Here is a 16570-nt window from a genome sequence, read left to right as displayed (position 1 = left end):
ACAGTGTTCAGACTAAGCTTTAAAATGCTAAACACTAATTACTGAATCACAACACTGATATGCATAAGCATATTTCTTAAAACTGTAATTAAGGAATATTGGATCGTTTGATAGCTGAGTTTTTGTTGTTGTTTTTTTTCTTCTCAGCTTCCCATACCTTAAAAATGAACTGCAAAGTAAACAGCAAAAGCTTCCTCCATATTTTTGCTAGAGGACTCAAGAAAAAGAGTTTTTCAAGAGTTCAAGTTAAATAGATTTTAACAAAAACAACAAGCCCCTCCCCAAATGTTTAATGCTCTGATTAAATATCCCTTCCTGATGAAGTTTCAGTCTTCTGTGCTGTCATAATCTCATTAAGTACTTCAGTCCTTTAAGGCGTTCTCCAGCGAAAAAGAGCTGAGTCATGACCTGATATTTCCAATGTAGGAAGCTAAGCAAAAAATTAATTAAAAAACAAAACTAAATCCATTGTATCAGACCTATTTTATACATTGTAGAGAAGCCAAAAGGACACAAACCATTACAGGTTGCTTGAATGTATACATTTGTACTGTGTGAATAATTTCTCCTCTTCCCCTGTGTTGCTGCTTTTAACATTAGGAGTTCATATTTTCCAGGTCGTGGACATAATAGGAAGATATTATTCAGCTGGATAATACCTGTTGGTCTTTGCTCACTTGCAAAGATTTGTTTATTTATAAATATTCATTTTATGTTAATTATGCTCCTGGATTTTGTGTCTACTTAGATTGTTTTATATAACTAAAATTTATCATAAAACGTAAATTAAGAAATGAGATTAATGTAATATTGAAGTATTGTATTTAACTTACATATTTTCATGACATTTGCCAATATTTCAACAATACTAGTCTGAAAATTAAATATAGTTTCATGCAATAAAATAGATTGTAATTGGCTACATAATGTCACTTTGCCAATAATTGAGGAGAAATGGTATTATAATCTGTTTATATTCTAAAATTTGTATTTGGTGTTTTGATTCAGGTACATACTGCAATTCTGCTAGTGCTTGCTTTGTAGCATCTGATGGCAAAAACCTGAGGCTGTATCAAGCAGTGGTAGATGCACGAAAACTTCTAGATGAATTGTCTGACCCCGAATGTTCTGTAAGTTTACATAGAGCTTATTTGAGAGACTTGAAATGTAAAAGGCAAAAGTTTAACATATTAGTTTTGTTCCAAAAGCTTCACTTTACTCATAGCTGCCAAATTTTGTGCAGCTCGATGTGACGTGTCATGCAATTTTTATTTAGGGCAGGTCTTCACTACCCGCCAGATTGGCGGGTAGAGATTGATCTATCAGGGATTGATTTATCGCGTCTCGTCTAGAGGCGGATAAATCGATCCCCGAACGCACTCCCCATCAACTCCGGAACTCCAACTCACGAGAGGCGGAAGCGGAGTCAACGGGGGAGCGGCAGCGGTTGACTCCCCGCCGTCCTCATGGCCAGGTAAGTCGACCTAAAATACGGCAACTTCAGCTACGCTATTCGCGTAGCTGAAGTTGCGTATCTTAGGTCGACCCCCCCCCCCCCAGTGTAGACCAGGGCTTAGTTTGCATATTTTTAAAGATTTGCATGTGTCCATAATCATTAGTTTTGAAAACACTGGATTTAGTATTAGTGAAAGACTAAGGCCAGGTCTACACTACCGCGGTAGTTCGACAGCTGGCAATCCAACTTCCGGGTTCGATTTATTGCGTCTGGTCTGGACGCGATATATCGATCCCGGAAGCGCTCGCCGTCGACTGCGGTACTCCAGCTCGGCGAGAGGAGTACGGCGGAGTCGACGGGGAGCCTGCCTGCCGCGTGTGGACCGCGTCTGAACTGCGGTAAGTTCGAACTAAGGTATGTCGACTTCAGCTACGTTATTCACGTAGCTGAAGTTGCGTACCTTAGTTCGAATTTGGGGGTTAGTGTAGACCAGGCCTAAGACTAGATTTCTGCGACCGGGTTCCCCAAACAGTAGCAGCAGATGTGCCTTATGCCTAAAGCGGGAGGCAAAGGCATGTAACAAGCCAGCAACTTGGCTTGGGAAAATGAGCTTTCAAAGGAGAGCAGCGTGGGGTTGTTGGGCAGGACGAACCTGAAAGGGGGAAGAGGCAGTGCTAAGGGTCACCATGGGCTTCCCCAGCTCCCCCAGCTCCTGACCTATCCTGCACTTCCACTGTCATCCCCATTCTGTCCCCTTATTAGCCCCTGTTCTTCCCTTAGCTCCTGCTCCTCTTTAGCTTCCTCCAGTAGTCCTGTCCCCTCTTTCCCCACTAGCTCCTGACACCCCTTCCCTTCACCCAGTAGTTCCTCTCTTCTCCCCTGCTTCCCTCTCAATAGCTCTTGATTCCCCACTATCCCCAGGACTCCCCATGCTGGGGCATTGACACTGCCACAGCACCCACTGCCTTCTTTCTGCTGCATGCCACGTGGCTGGGAATGTCAGGGAGAGAGGCTGTTTGACGGTCAACCCTGCACTGTAGACAAAGCCCTGTCCTTACCTGGAGCTCTACTGGATGTGTAAAACTGCAACTTGGCTGTGGAAATGTGGAAGGGGCACCCTGCATGCTTGAACAGTTTGTTTTATTGAAATCCTATGTAGCAATGAAAACTTTTCCCCTATTGATGTACAAAGGAGCATATGGATACTCTTGTAAGTTGTAATTGGGAGGGGCGGGAAGGAGGAGGGTGGCATTGTATTGAAACTCCAAGAATAAAATCCCCTGCCCCAAATCAGAAAATCTTTACAAACTGCACCCCGGTTCTCCAATAGATGCACTAGTATGGACAAGTGTTGCCACATCACATACCATTGACTGGGGTTCTGTGCATGATCAGCGGTCCATACTAATGTGCCTATTTTCAGGATTTGGAGCCTAAATATTAAGGGAGTGGGTTAGCGGTCCCCACCCCAGCACATACAATCCTACCACTTAGGTTTGCCAACCGTCCAGGATTGTCCTAGAGTCTCCAGGAATTAAAGACGACTCTTTAATTAAAGATTATCATAAAATGAAATCTCCAGGAATATGTCCAGCCAAAATTGGTAACCCTACTACCACCTGCAGGATTCACTAGGTCTCTCCACAAACACAGTCTCGCCACCTATCGGATTTACTGGGTGTCTCATTGCTAGACTGGGGTTGCTACTGCTGCATCAACATATACCTATCCCCTGGCTTCTCTAATTTTTCTACAGAGACATTGGACTCCAAAATGTTCTCTGGTGTTTGGTTCAGAACCCAAAGAATGAACATCCTCATCTCCACCAGAGTCACATCCCCCCACTTTAATACCATAAACAGGCTCTTCCCTATCCTGCTTGAGAAACCCTCTGTTCAGCCTCAGTGTTTTTTTCTGCTACACAGACTACACGCTAATGCAATTTCTGTGGTACTTGTCCTAACTGCATATCTCTCCTTGCCTGTGAACCACCATTCACAGCCTTTTCTTTTCTTTACATACCTCGAATGTAGGTCCCTCCTTTCCACCTACCCAAGTTTAGGTTGTGCATAGAACAGAGTCATGTATCAAAAACAGGCCTTGAGGTAGATTACTGTTTTTCTGCACAGTGACAAAATCTGAAATTAAGCAGGAATGAAGCAATGGATTGAACAGCATTGTGTTATAAAACAAGATGACTCATTATAAAAATGGGCATAATGAAAGAAGAAATCCTTGAACAATGAACACAAAGTATCCATAAAAATTAATGTACCAAGAAGTGTTAAGGCATACACATGGGTAGATCTAGTACCACAACAATGTTAATTTCATGCTTAATGCTGCATTGTTCATAAATATCAAAATGAAACCAGTAAGAAAAGCATGACTATTTATGCCTACAAGGAAAATTAGAAGCATCCAACTACTGCACATGATTATATTTTCAGCTAATTGCAACTGCTGCTCTTTGAATGTATAATGTACTAATCATTACCTCCTTTTGCTCTGTTTCAGAAACTCATTGGGGAAGTGTTTAACATTGTGAGCCAACAATCTACTGCTCGACCAGGATGCATTATTGAACTTGATGCAATAACTAACCAAGTAAATAACTGGCTGACCATTAATGGTGTCATATAAAAGTGTTTAATGGTTTTGGCTGATAATTAACCTAATCTACTGAAAAGATTAAAATATTTTTTTCAAAGTAATGCTAATTAACAAGGTAAAACAGAGGATCTCTCTCTCCAATCCTAATAAGCCCATTAAAGATTACTTTATTTCTCTTTCCACATGATTAAATTATCTTGAGAGATCTCCTTTTAATCTTAACATGAATATACCACGTTTCCAAGAAAAGTTAAAGGTATACTACATTTTCCATGTATATTGATTATGTAGCTACAGTGCTTTATCTAGCTCTAAAATAGCTTATGTTTAAAATAAAAGTAATATCTCAATGTAATTTTTGAATTTTTCTATGTTTTTAGTAATAACCGAATGCTTATTTCCTTGACTTCCTTGAGAAGGATTTTCTATTACTGGTACTCCAAAATCTTTTAAGAATAACACCCTTTGAGATAATTTACTTACAGCTATAATGTTCTAGCTGGGGTGGTGCCGATCCCTCATGAGACTAATCAATCAAATGTTGTTTTTTCTTTGCCTGTGTAATTAAAGGAAATCTGAAAATCTGTCTGTTTTTGTAGAGAACTTGTAACAGAATTTCAAGGAATTAACCTGGGCTAATTGGGTTTCGTTTTTCCCCATTAATGACTGTTTGCTAATTTAGCAGTACACCTCTACCTCGATAGAACGCTGTCCTCAGGAGCCAAAAAATCTTACCGCGTTATAGGTGAAACCACGTTCTATCGAACTTGCTTTGATCCACCGGAGTGCGCAGCCCCGCTCCCCCGGAGCACTGCTTTACCGCATTATATCCGAATTCGTGTTATATTGGATCGCGTTATAACGGGGTAGAGGTGTATGTTGAACACTTTAGCCATTCAACTCTCCTTAGTTAATGGGAATTGTGTAATTAAATATATCCTGTAACATTTATTCCTAGACATAAATTTTAGTAAAAATGAAATTAAGATTAAGAAAAATTTACAAGAACATTGTAGTTGTCAAAAAAAAAACAAAAAAAAAAACACTGTTAGAATAGCAGGGAATTCTGTTTAACCTTAACTTAAAATTAACCCAAACATTCAAAATTGTAGATATGCATAGCAAAGGGTACCCATATGACTAACTCTGCCTTTATAGAACAGACCAAAAAACTGGAGATAAATTATCTATCCATAAATTTTATCTTATCCTGAGTATAAACATTAGAATGCCTTGGTATTAATCGTACTTTTTACCATGATTGCACCAACTCCTGTGCTCTTTACAGCAGTGTCCCATCCAGCAAAAAAAATGCATTTTACCAATTCCTGATTAGACATACAGCGTAATGAAGGAAGTCTTTTGGCACTCTTTAGTAAGATTCCATATCTTCGCAGGGGTTTCGTAGTTTTTGTCGTTATATTACTGATCTGTAACCTGAACTTTAATTGTGTGGGGGGAGGGTTTGAGAATTTTCTGTCACTTGCCAATGACCTTCCTCCTATGGGGTGGTATTGCAGAAGGATCTGTTGCTGGTTGGAGAGCATAGCATTGAATGTGTCTGGAAGGAGGAAAATCTGATTTCTTCCTGTCTTAACAGCCTTTCCTAACAGTTTGTTTACTACATTCTGGAGGCTGTCTTCCCAAGGAAGAGAGAGCTAGAAATTTAACTTCTTAAAAAAAATAATCTTAGGTCTCCACCAGGCATCCATTAAAAATTTGCCAGTGCATAAAGGATCGTTCTGGTAGTGCTAATTTGCCAATTAACTTTTGCAAATGTCATTTGTGCTAGAGAATTAGTCTAGCATAGTAGATCTCACAAAGATTATTTGTTTTTCCACATCTTTTAAGTATATAAATGTCCTGACATTACTTATTAAAGAATGCAGTGGGTGACCGTGGTCTATAACAATACTAACGGAAAAGGAATTATACTAGTATTGAATGCTGTTTTGTATAACTATTTTGAAATTGTAACTACTGTTCTACAATGTTTCCAGTGTGGCTCAAATACACAGTTGCTTCATGTCTTCCAAGAAGATTTCATTTTGGGATACAAACAACATAAGGAAGATGTGGAAGGGAAGGAAACAGAAACATTTTTCAAACCATCACAAGGTACAGTATAAAAATACTAAGCAATATGAAGTAGGTGTCTAAAGTGTTCATGAAGAACACTGAAACCTCTCAGGCATAAATTGAACAGTTTTATTTTTAAATATAGGATCTTTAAGGTGCAATACAATATAGGTATCATATTTTAAACATTTATACTATAGTAGCATTAAATGTTATTTGCACAAAGTAGAACCATTTCCAATTTGCATAATATGAGTTGTACACTCCAGTTCATTTGTTCAATTTTTTATCATTTGTATGAAAAATAGAACAGATTCTGATGTCATACATGAACTTGTTTATATAGAATATTTTAAGGGTACATTTTGTATTTAATTTGTAAAGTGGAATGGTAAAAATCTAAGAATTAGCAATAATTAGTTCTGGCCCATAGGATGAGTGTTTCTGACTTGCCAGTTATTTCACATGACTTAAGAGTGTGCTAGTTTAAAAAAAAAAAAAAAAAGTGGGGGGGAGGAGGGAGGGAATGGAATATAAGACCCAGCAGAGCTGTTTAAATGGATACTGTGAAGGCAAAAAAGCCTGAAAATTAGACTTACTGGTTGTGTTTTGGGGTGCATTCAGATCACTCCATCTCCTTGCACCCAGGTAAAGGAGAAGTAAAACAAGTACAATATTGAAATATTCTGAAACACCCCTGTGGGTGTTCAATACCTAACAGTATTCTCGTTATAAAGAATTGATTTTTACTCTCTGTATAACAAAAAGTTATAAAATCATGAGAAGAATTGACTGGAAAATTTTAAAAATTATAGCCTCTGTTGTTAGTGGAGATGGCATGGGTACTACTTACATGTCCATCTTTCAAACAGTTTAATAAAGCACAGAAAGGCCAAGTGTTTTTGTCATTTGGATTGTCAAAGAGAATTTTAGTGGAAAATAACTTTCAAGCTACCAAAACCTGAATATGGGGATCAGTGTTTGACACAGGGTATGTCTACACTACGAGAGTACTTCGATTTTAGTTAATTCGACTATGTGGAATCGATATTAAAGTCGAACGTGTGTGTCCACACTAAGGACAGTAATTCGACTTTGTGAGACTTTGTGAGTCCACACTAACGGGGCAAGCGTCGACATTGGAAGCGGTGCACTGTGGGCAGCTATCCCACAGTTCCCGCAGTCCCCGCTGCCCATTGGAATTCTGGGTCGAGCCCCAAATGCCTACTGGGTAAAAAAATGTGTTGATGGTGCTTTTGGGTGCCTGTCGTCATCCGTCCGTCACTCCCGCCCTCCCTCCCTCCCTGAAAGCGCCGGCGGGAAATCAGTTCGCGCACTTTTCTGATTACTGACAGCGCGGACGCCACAGCAGTGCGAGCATGGATCCCGCTGCGACCATCACTGCAGTTGTGGCAGTTCTCAACGCCTCGCAGCTTCTCATCCACCTTTACCAGAGGCAGCTGCAGATAAATCAGGAGAGGAGGCTACGGCACCACCGTGACGGCATGAAGTCGGACACTAGCTCCGACCTCTCAGAAAACATGAGACCCAGCGCCCAGGACATCTCGGTGTCACTGGGTCTTGTGGATACTGTTGAACGGCGATTCTGGGCCCGTGAAACAAGCACGGACTGGTGGGACCGCATAGTGCTGCAGGTCTGGGATGAATCCCAGTGGCTGCGAAACTTTCGCATGCGGAAGGGGACTTTCCTCGAACTGTGTGAGTTGCTGTCCCCTGCCCTGAAGCGAAAGGACACCCGGATGCGAGCAGCCCTGACTGTCCAGAAGCGAGTGGCCATAGCCCTCTGGAAGCTTGCAACGCCAGACAGCTACCGGTCAGTCGCTAACCACTTTGGTGTGGGCAAGTCTACCGTGGGGGTTGCTGTCATGCAAGTAGCCAAGGCAATCGTCAAGCTACTGCTATCAAAGGTAGTGACCCTGGGAAACGTGGAGCTCATCATAGATGGCTTTGCCGAGATGGGATTCCCAAACTGCGGTGGGGCTATAGATGGGACTCACATCCCTATCCTGGGACCGGATCACCAGGCCAGCCAGTACATAAACAGAAAGGGATACTTTTCCATGGTGCTGCAAGCACTGGTGGACCATCGGGGACGTTTTACTAATATCAACGTTGGATGGCCTGGCAAGGTTCATGACGCTCGGGTTTTCAGGAACTCTGGTCTGTTTAGACGGCTGCAGGAAGGTCTTTACTTCCCGGACCACAAAGTAACTGTTGGGGATGTGGAGATGCCTACAGTCATCCTCGGGGACCCTGCATACCCGCTAATGCCCTGGCTCATGAAGCCCTACACTGGCGCACAGGACTCAGGGAAAGAACTCTTCAACTACCGGCTCAGCAAGTGCAGAATGGTGGTGGAGTGTGCTTTTGGCCGTCTCAAGGGGAGATGGAGAAGCTTACTCACTTGCTGTGATCTCAGCGAGACCAATATCCCCATTGTGATAGCTGCTTGCTGTGTGCTCCACAATCTGTGTGAGAGCAAGGGGGAGACCTTTATGGCGGAGTGGGAGGTTGAGGCAAATAGCCTGGCTTCTGATTACGCCCAGCCAGACAGCCGGGCGATTAGAAGATCCCAGCGGGACGCGCTGTGCATCAGGGAGGCTTTGAAAGCCAGGTTCCTGACGGAGCAGGGTCTCCAGTGACGGTTTACTTTGTGGACACAGATGCTGAGCCTGCCCCCGTTTCTTTACCCAGTTACTGTTGACTATCCTTCCAAGTTACATACCCCCTTCACCACCTTCCCAACAAATAAAATTTGTTCCGTTTTGTTAATGAGCAAGGTTCTCTTTCTCACTGTTTTCGCGGGAATGTTTTAAACCGGGGACGCAGACTGTGGCGGGGGGCGGGTTTAGTGTTCTGATGCAAATGATGCTTCTAAACTCCGGGAATGACAGGCTCCGCAGTGCTGGATTGGTTGTTTCAACGCAGCCTGCCAGCAGTCCTGGGCGGGACTGCGTGTATGTGTCGGCCAAGTGACTTTCTGGCAGGGGGCGGAGGGTAACAGACCCCCTGCTGCGTGGCTCTGTGATCCAGGATAAGGACCGCGGCATAAGATCTCTAACTGCCCTCCCCCGCCACAAAGTCACAGATCAACCCCCTCGCACCCCAGAACATGAAAACCGCCTCCCAGACTGACCAGGGTAACTGGTGACTGCACTGTGTATGTGTCCTGATGCTGGACCTGCCCCCGCCTCTGTAGCCTGCTAAAGGTGACTGTCCTGTCCAAGTAACAAACCCCTTCCCCCCCTTCAGACAGAATCCCCTCTAAAAGACACTCTTGAAAACAGTACTTAACAGAAACACATGTTTTATTATGAACCGCACATGAAAAGGGGAGGGAGGAAACTTGGACGTGGGCTTGTGTGAGATGGGTAGGAAAGGACTTTTCAAACTTTGTGGAACGAGAGCCTTACATTGCTGCAGCAGTGTGCAGGGGCTGACTGAAAGTTTTAACGGCTCTTGCCGCCCCTCCTTCTTTGGACTTTTGGTGAGGGGGGTGTGGGACTTGGTGGCGGGGGAGGGCGGTTAGAGATAGACAGCAGCAGGGCTCTGTCCTCCTGCCTCCGGTCTTGCAGAACATCCACTAGGCGCCGTAGCGTCTCCGTTTGCTCCCTCATTAGTCCAAGCAGGGTTTGAGTAGCCTGCTGGTCCTCCTGGCGCCACCTCTCCTCCCGTTCCATGACTGCTCTGTGCATTTGTGACAAGTTCTCCCTCCACTGTGTCGTCTGCGCTAGCCTCTGGGAGTGTGATGCCAGGCTGGGTTGGGAGACAGTCGCAGATGTGTCTGTGGGAATGGGGAAAAGGGAGTGAATTCCTGAGACAGATAAATGAAGTTTCTAACAAAGAACATAGTCTTTCTCTGTGAACAACACCATGCACTGCACCTTTCACATGCGCACTCAGGACAAGGTCGAATTTTCGGCCCTCGCCTTCAGTGCCTGGGGTCTTGCAGTTGCGATCATAGAAGCGTGGCAGGACACCTCTACTTTTGTTGCAGGAAAACATGGTAAGCCGTAGACTTGTGGCAGCTTAAAAATGTAATAGTAGCACTGGGCTCCTTTCGCACTGAAAGCAAGGCCACTCTCTGCTGGCAGCAATCAGGGAAGCATGAGCTCTGCCCCTGTCCCACCACCTTGCGGCTGTCCCCGGGAAAGATCCCTGTATGCTGCCCCTCTGCCGCCTCCACCGCGTGGCTGTAAAGCAGTCCCAATACTAACATTCCCCTCCCTAATTTAAAGCAGGGCGTCATGTGCGATATAACTCTGATGAGGATCTCGGAGAGCGAGAGGGGACGGATGCTTCGGGAGAGCATGCAGAGGCCAGGGCCGTATGCCGCCATGCTGTGCCGTGCCATGATCCCGGACTACTTAATGGACTCATGGCGTGGGAACGTGTGTTACCACGGTGGACCGAACAAGATCGCCCTGCCACGGAACCTGATGCGCATGCTTGAGCGGTACCTCCAGGAGAGCTATGCTGAGCTATCCCAGGAGGACTCTCTGTCAATTCCCGGGCACATTGACCGTCTTTTCGTTTAACTGCAGTAGAAGGGACTACAGAGTGGAGCGTCCTGTGGTGGCCTAATCATGAATATCCGGACATTATTTGATTTTTTATACATAGTTAGGACTAAATAGTTGACTAAGCCAAAGAAATCATGAACACCAAATTGCTGATATAGTTAATATTCCTGTTTTGTTATAAATAAAAGTTTCTATGTTTAAATGAGTGAATGAAAAGCCCATTCTTAACAATATAAATATTCCAGTTATGTTAAAATTAAATGTTTAGATGTTTAAAGCACTCACTGCTTGATCCTTCCCCTGATTCGGTGTCCGGGGTAACGGCTGTGGACCGTTGGTAGGGGATCTCGGTAAGGGTGATGAAGAGCTCCTGGCTGTCGGGGAAATCAGCGGTGCAAGCGCTGTCGACTGCCTCGTCCTCCTCATCTCCTTCCTCATCTTCCCCGTCCGCTAACATTTCCGACGAGGAACCGGCCGTGGACAATATCCCATCCTCAGAGTCCACGGTCACTGGTGGGGTAGTGGTGGCGGCCGCACCTAGGATGGAATGCAGTGCCTCGTAGAAACGTGATGTGTGGGGCTGGGATCCGGAGCGTCGGTTTGCCTCTTTGGTTTTTTGGTAGCCTTGTCTCAGCTCCTTGATTTTCACGCGGCACTGCGTTGCATCCCGGCTGTATCCTCTCTCTGCCATGGCTTTAGAGATCTTCTCGTAGATCTTTGCATTCCTTCTTTTGGAGCGCAGCTCTGAAAGCACGGACTCATCGCCCCACACAGCGATGAGATCCAAGACTTCCCGATCAGTCCATGCTGGGGCCCTCTTTCTATTAGATTGCACGGCCATCTCTGCTGGAGAGCTCTGCATCGTTGCCAGTGCTGCTGAGCTCTCCACGCTGTCCAAACAGAAAATGAGATTCAAACTGCCCAGACAGGAAAAGGAATTCAAATTTTCCCGGGGCTTTTCCTGTGTGGCTGGTCAGAGCATCCGAGCTCGAACTGCTGTCCAGAGCGTCAACAGAGTGGTGCACTGTGGGATAGCTCCCGGAGCTATTACCGTCGATTTCCATCCACACCTAGCCTAATTCGATATTGCCATTTCGAATTTGGCGCTACTCCTCTCGTTTTCGAGGAGTACAGAAGTCGAATTTAAGAGAGCTCTATGTCGAACTAAATAGCTTCGTGGTGTGGACGGGTGCAGGGTTAATTCGATGTAACGGCGCTAAATTCGATATAAACTCCTAGTGTAGACCAGGCCACAGATTCACAATAGAACACTGTGATGGCATATGTATCCCACACAGGCCCCGGAAGGGGTAAAGTGGCCTGAAAAGCCAGTTAACATATTGGGCTGTACCTGGCTTGGCTGGAGAGCCAGGTCATGCCACTGGCCAAAGAAGGCATGAGAAAACTGAAGCACGGCTTTATGTGGCGCTGCAACAGCTACCAGGGGTTTGCCACATGGGCGCTCATCCAGGATCTACAGCTACTCCCTCTGAAAAGGGAGGAATAACAGAAAAGCTGCAAAATGGAAGCAGTAATTCACATGTTGGTGGGAACAGCAGGATCAGACCCAGTCTCTCTCCCTGCAGCTGCTGCAAGAACAGCAAAATCAGTAGGAAACCCTTCAGCTGCAGCAGGAGCATTTGCTGCCGTGTGTGGAGAAATGAACCTCAGGGAATCAAGCATCTCTTGGGGAAGAAGGTCCCAGCAGGTCAGTCCCAGGCTTTAGAAAGTGGGGGCCAGACAATGACCCAGAGGCTCTTTTATGTACTTTTAAGCAGGTGGCTAGTGCAGCAGGATGGACAATCATTCTGGGTGGCCCAGGTGGCCTAATTTCTGTCAGGAGAGGCCCAAGCGGCACACAAGGCCCTATCTAATGAACAAGCAAAATTGTATCTCATGGGGCTGACACCTGAAGACTATTGACACCGTTTTTTACAATGCAACAGTTCCCAAGAAGCATGGCCCAGGGGTGGTTCAGTAGTTCTGAGACATGGCATCATGCTGTGTCCAGAGATGAGTTCTGTAGAGAGAATTTTGGAACAGATCATCTTAGAACAGCGTCTGCAGGTTCTACCAGCTGGGGCCCAAAGTTGGGTCTGGCGATTTCATCCAGTTTACAGCAGCACTGCAGTGGAAAGAAGAGAGGCCGCTTTGGAAGCAGATGATCTGAACAGTGGGCCAGATCAAGATCACCACCCCAAGAAAGGTGGGAAGAAGTCAAACCCCGATCTTCAGAGGCTGGAGAAAACACACTAGGAGGAAGAGTCCTGGGCAGACCTACGTTCACATTCAACCCCCTCTCCAGTCATTTCTGCAGATCAACAGGAGTACCCTGGGCGATAGCCAGGGAAACCCAGACATGTGTTTCAGGTATGCCCGTTCCTGATGGAGTGTGACAACCTGAGATGATATAAAAGTTTGTGGTTTTGGTGGCTCCTTAGGCCGGGATCAAATGCCACCATATGTGGTGTCCATCAAGTAGGGGAAATAAGGAGAGAAGGGCCTGATGGACTCAGGTTTGCAGGCAAATTCTTATTAGGGGAAACGGACTTCTATCTGGCAAGATAGACCAGCACATTCTGGTCCACATATCTTGTGTGCATGGAGAGAATAGAGTATTCCCAATGGCATTGGTGGAGTTAGAGATACAGAGCCAGTGTGGCCAAGTGAGAGTCGGAGTGTTGAGGCGCCTTCTGTGACCTGTGATCCTGGACAAAGACTGACAAAGTTTCACAGCCCTGATGGGGTATGGGACGATTCCTGAGCCAGTAGCGGAGAAACCAACCCATGTTCCAGAACTACAATCAGGGTTGCTTGCGCCTTATGGGCACACATAAGAGGATTGGAAGTACTTGTTAGATCATCTGGAGACCACTGTGAGAGAACTAAAGAGGAAACAGAGACATCTTCACAGCTTGCAGGAATAATTACAGGAAGCTCAATGGGACTTGGCAGAAGCAAATACCTCCCAGTAGAAAATTATAAGATGGGTAGAAAAGTTAGAACAGGACAGGGTCCAGATAAAAGTGGAATTGGAGCACAAAAAGCAACAGAACTGTCTATGCTTCAGGTGGCAAAAAATGCCACAAAGCAAGGGCCCAAAGTTGAGCCAGAATATACTGTGGAGATGCAGACCATCCTCTCCCTCCCCCCGGTAGAAGCCATCAAAACCCCCTCTGCAGTGGAGCAGCAGCAGATGGAATAAACGGTAACAGCAGCAAGGCTGCAAGAAAAGCTGATGAAGATGGATCAGGCTTTGCAGGAGGCCTATTGAGAATAGGCAAATCTAGAAAAGGAAAAAGGGGGTTAGAATTCCAGATGGAGCTCCAGACCTAGAGGATATGAGAAGTTCATTGGACAGCTGGCTGGGAGCCCTCTGGGCTGGGGAAAGAGAGATTATTTATTGACATTATGGTATAACAAGGGTGAGAAGCTGAACAAGGTCAACACCTTCCTGCCCCCACTGTGGCAAGACCCTAGCAACTGGGTGGGATGCTGTCTTGAGTGGGAGGGTATGTGATGGGGTGTATACCCCCCCACAGGTGATGGAAGGGTTAAAGTGGCTTGAGAAGCCAGTTAAACTATTGGGCTTCTCCTGGAGGGGTGTTAGGCATAACTGTGATCAAATCCAGCTAGGGAAGGGCTGGGTCTTTATTAAGGAAGGCTCAAAGGGCTGCTGTGGGAGGGCCTAGGGAGGACACCCAGGAGAGAGGTAGCTGGGAGTTTGCTTTCTTGGGCTGAGGGCTGAAAGAAGCCTGGTAGTCTGAGCCTTGAGCTGGAAGTCTGACTGGAGATGGGCTAGCCAGGGACTGCAGCTGGCCTGAAACCCTGTTTTAGAGGGAATAGGACAGTCACCAAGCAGTGGGAGAGAAACTTAGGAGCTTGGGTTGGTATTGGGATGGTTTGAAGCTGGGGCTAGCCTGCAAAGGCAGGGGCTAGCCTGCAAAGGCAGCGGCTACCAGCTGAGCCCAGCCAGCCTGAAAATTCTCTTCTTTTGCTATTTTCTGTTGGACTTTAAGAGCAGGACTTTGAGGTTTTGCAGAATGTTGGGACTCTGTTACCTGGCATGGCTGGAGGCTGAAACAGGCCAAAGAAGGCCTGGGGGAAGCTGAGGTACGGCTATCACAATGCCACAGTCACCGGGGGTGTGGTGCAACAGCTGTTTTGCCACAAGGACACACAAATAAACCTGCAGGAAAATTTACATTGCAGAACATTCATTTCTTTAATAAAAATAAAATTATCCTGCAGTCAGACTTTTTGATCATTCCAGGTTTGTGATTAAGCATTTCTGATATATATGTATAAATAAAACCGAAAACAGTGGTGTTCAACATCAGTGTCCTCCTGGAGGCCCCACTGAAGTCAATGGGAATTTTGCTATTGACTCCAATGTTTCACTCAATGTTTCAAAAAGGTCCCGGGGCCGCATCAGTACATTGGGCAGCTCTTTGCCTTGTTTTGTTCCCTTTGTGCCTCTCAGGTAGCACAAATGGAGCAGAAGCCATGTGCAAGCCCTGCTGGAGAGTGCCCTGGCGTTGAACAGTTGGCACATCTACCTCTATGCCTCCTTTGTTGCTAACCATGATGCAGGGGAAGGAGTGGAGAGTAGAAATGGATGGAATGCATTCTGCTCCTCCTTTCCCTAGCTGGTGTGTGGACCTTTGGTGAACATAACCAGCTGGTGAAAGTTAGAGTAACCCCCAGGCTTCTTTAATTTGTGCTAGGGTGGGGTTTGGGCAGAGAATCAGAAGACCCTTTGGGAAGAACTGATGACCTCTTTGCTCATCACTTCCCGCTCCTCTCCCAACTTGAGTGGCATCAGCTTTAATGTTTTTCAGTGCTCTTTGATATTGTCATCCTGACATACACTTCAAACTAAGAGGAACGTATTTCTTACATAAAACGAGGGTAGAATATGTAAACTTACTAAAAAACACTTTTTTTGTGATGTGTGGGTGTGTATATATTTAGTTTTTGTATTTGTATAAATTAATAATCAACCAAAGCAACATTTTGGAAAACTAAAAAACAGACAATCCCCCTCCCCCCCCCCCACCCACATAATTCTTTAGGTATCAGAGATTTTCACAAAAAATTATGTTTATTATTTAAACCATTTTTATTGAACCATTTACTTCATAATTATGTGTTTGATTTAAATCACAGGGTATCGTCCACCACCTTTCTCAGAAAAATTCTATCTCGTAGTAATTGAAAAAGACAGGAATGGCTGCTCAGTTCTTCACATGTGGCATCTTCATCTTAAATCTGTGCAAGCATTTTTAGGTGAGTGATGGTATTTTCTCAGAGATGAACATGTATTTACCTTAAATGTTGCACAGTTGATTTTAAGCTAGTTAGTTTTTTAAAAAATAGATTTCCTCATTAGTAAACAGATGAGCAGCATCCAAGCAATCAGTTCAGTTTTACTAAATTTTTAGATTTTCACTTTAAATACTGGGGGACATTTAAGTAACATTAGTGGAAGTTATCACATGACTATTTCTGTTACACAATAACTTCAGTACATTATATATATATATATATAATGTACAAAACATAGAAGACCACTATACTTGCACAGCTCAATTTCAGTTATATCACAGTGTTGGTCAGATGGTTGAATTCTACTACAAACAGAACACTGGAAATTTTAGACTAACTTGTAAGATCAATGGAAAAGTTTGATGCAGCTGAATGATGGCTGCTTATCAAAGTTTTAAGGAAAATTAAATCCACTCTGTGCCAGTCATAAAATAACATTATTGTTACAGGGACAAGTGACATTTTCAAGCATGTTTTATCTTAAAATGTAAATGTTTGAGAAAGTTTTGATCATGTGAAAACAAGGGCTAATAATCTAATCTATTTCCAA

General features: G+C 44.6%; 1 protein-coding gene across 7 annotated transcripts in view; it reads left to right on the top strand.

The window, feature by feature from the left end:
• DMXL2 (Dmx like 2) overlaps positions 1–16570 on the top strand; it is a 119754-nt gene that overhangs the window by 51604 nt on the left and 51580 nt on the right. For all 7 annotated transcript variants that reach the window (XM_065412499.1, XM_065412497.1, XM_065412495.1 and 4 more), the window contains exons 13-16: positions 1009–1130; positions 3974–4063; positions 6070–6187; positions 15862–15981. In XM_065412499.1, the coding sequence (XP_065268571.1) occupies positions 1009–1130; positions 3974–4063; positions 6070–6187; positions 15862–15981 (450 nt within the window). The remainder of the gene's footprint in view (positions 1–1008; positions 1131–3973; positions 4064–6069; positions 6188–15861; positions 15982–16570) is intronic.

The sequence above is a fragment of the Emys orbicularis genome, chromosome 10 (assembly GCF_028017835.1).
Source record: "Emys orbicularis isolate rEmyOrb1 chromosome 10, rEmyOrb1.hap1, whole genome shotgun sequence".
NCBI lineage: Eukaryota > Metazoa > Chordata > Testudines > Emydidae > Emys > Emys orbicularis.
The sequence above is the reverse complement of the archived record's forward strand: the minus strand, read 5'-3'. Positions and strand labels throughout refer to the sequence as shown.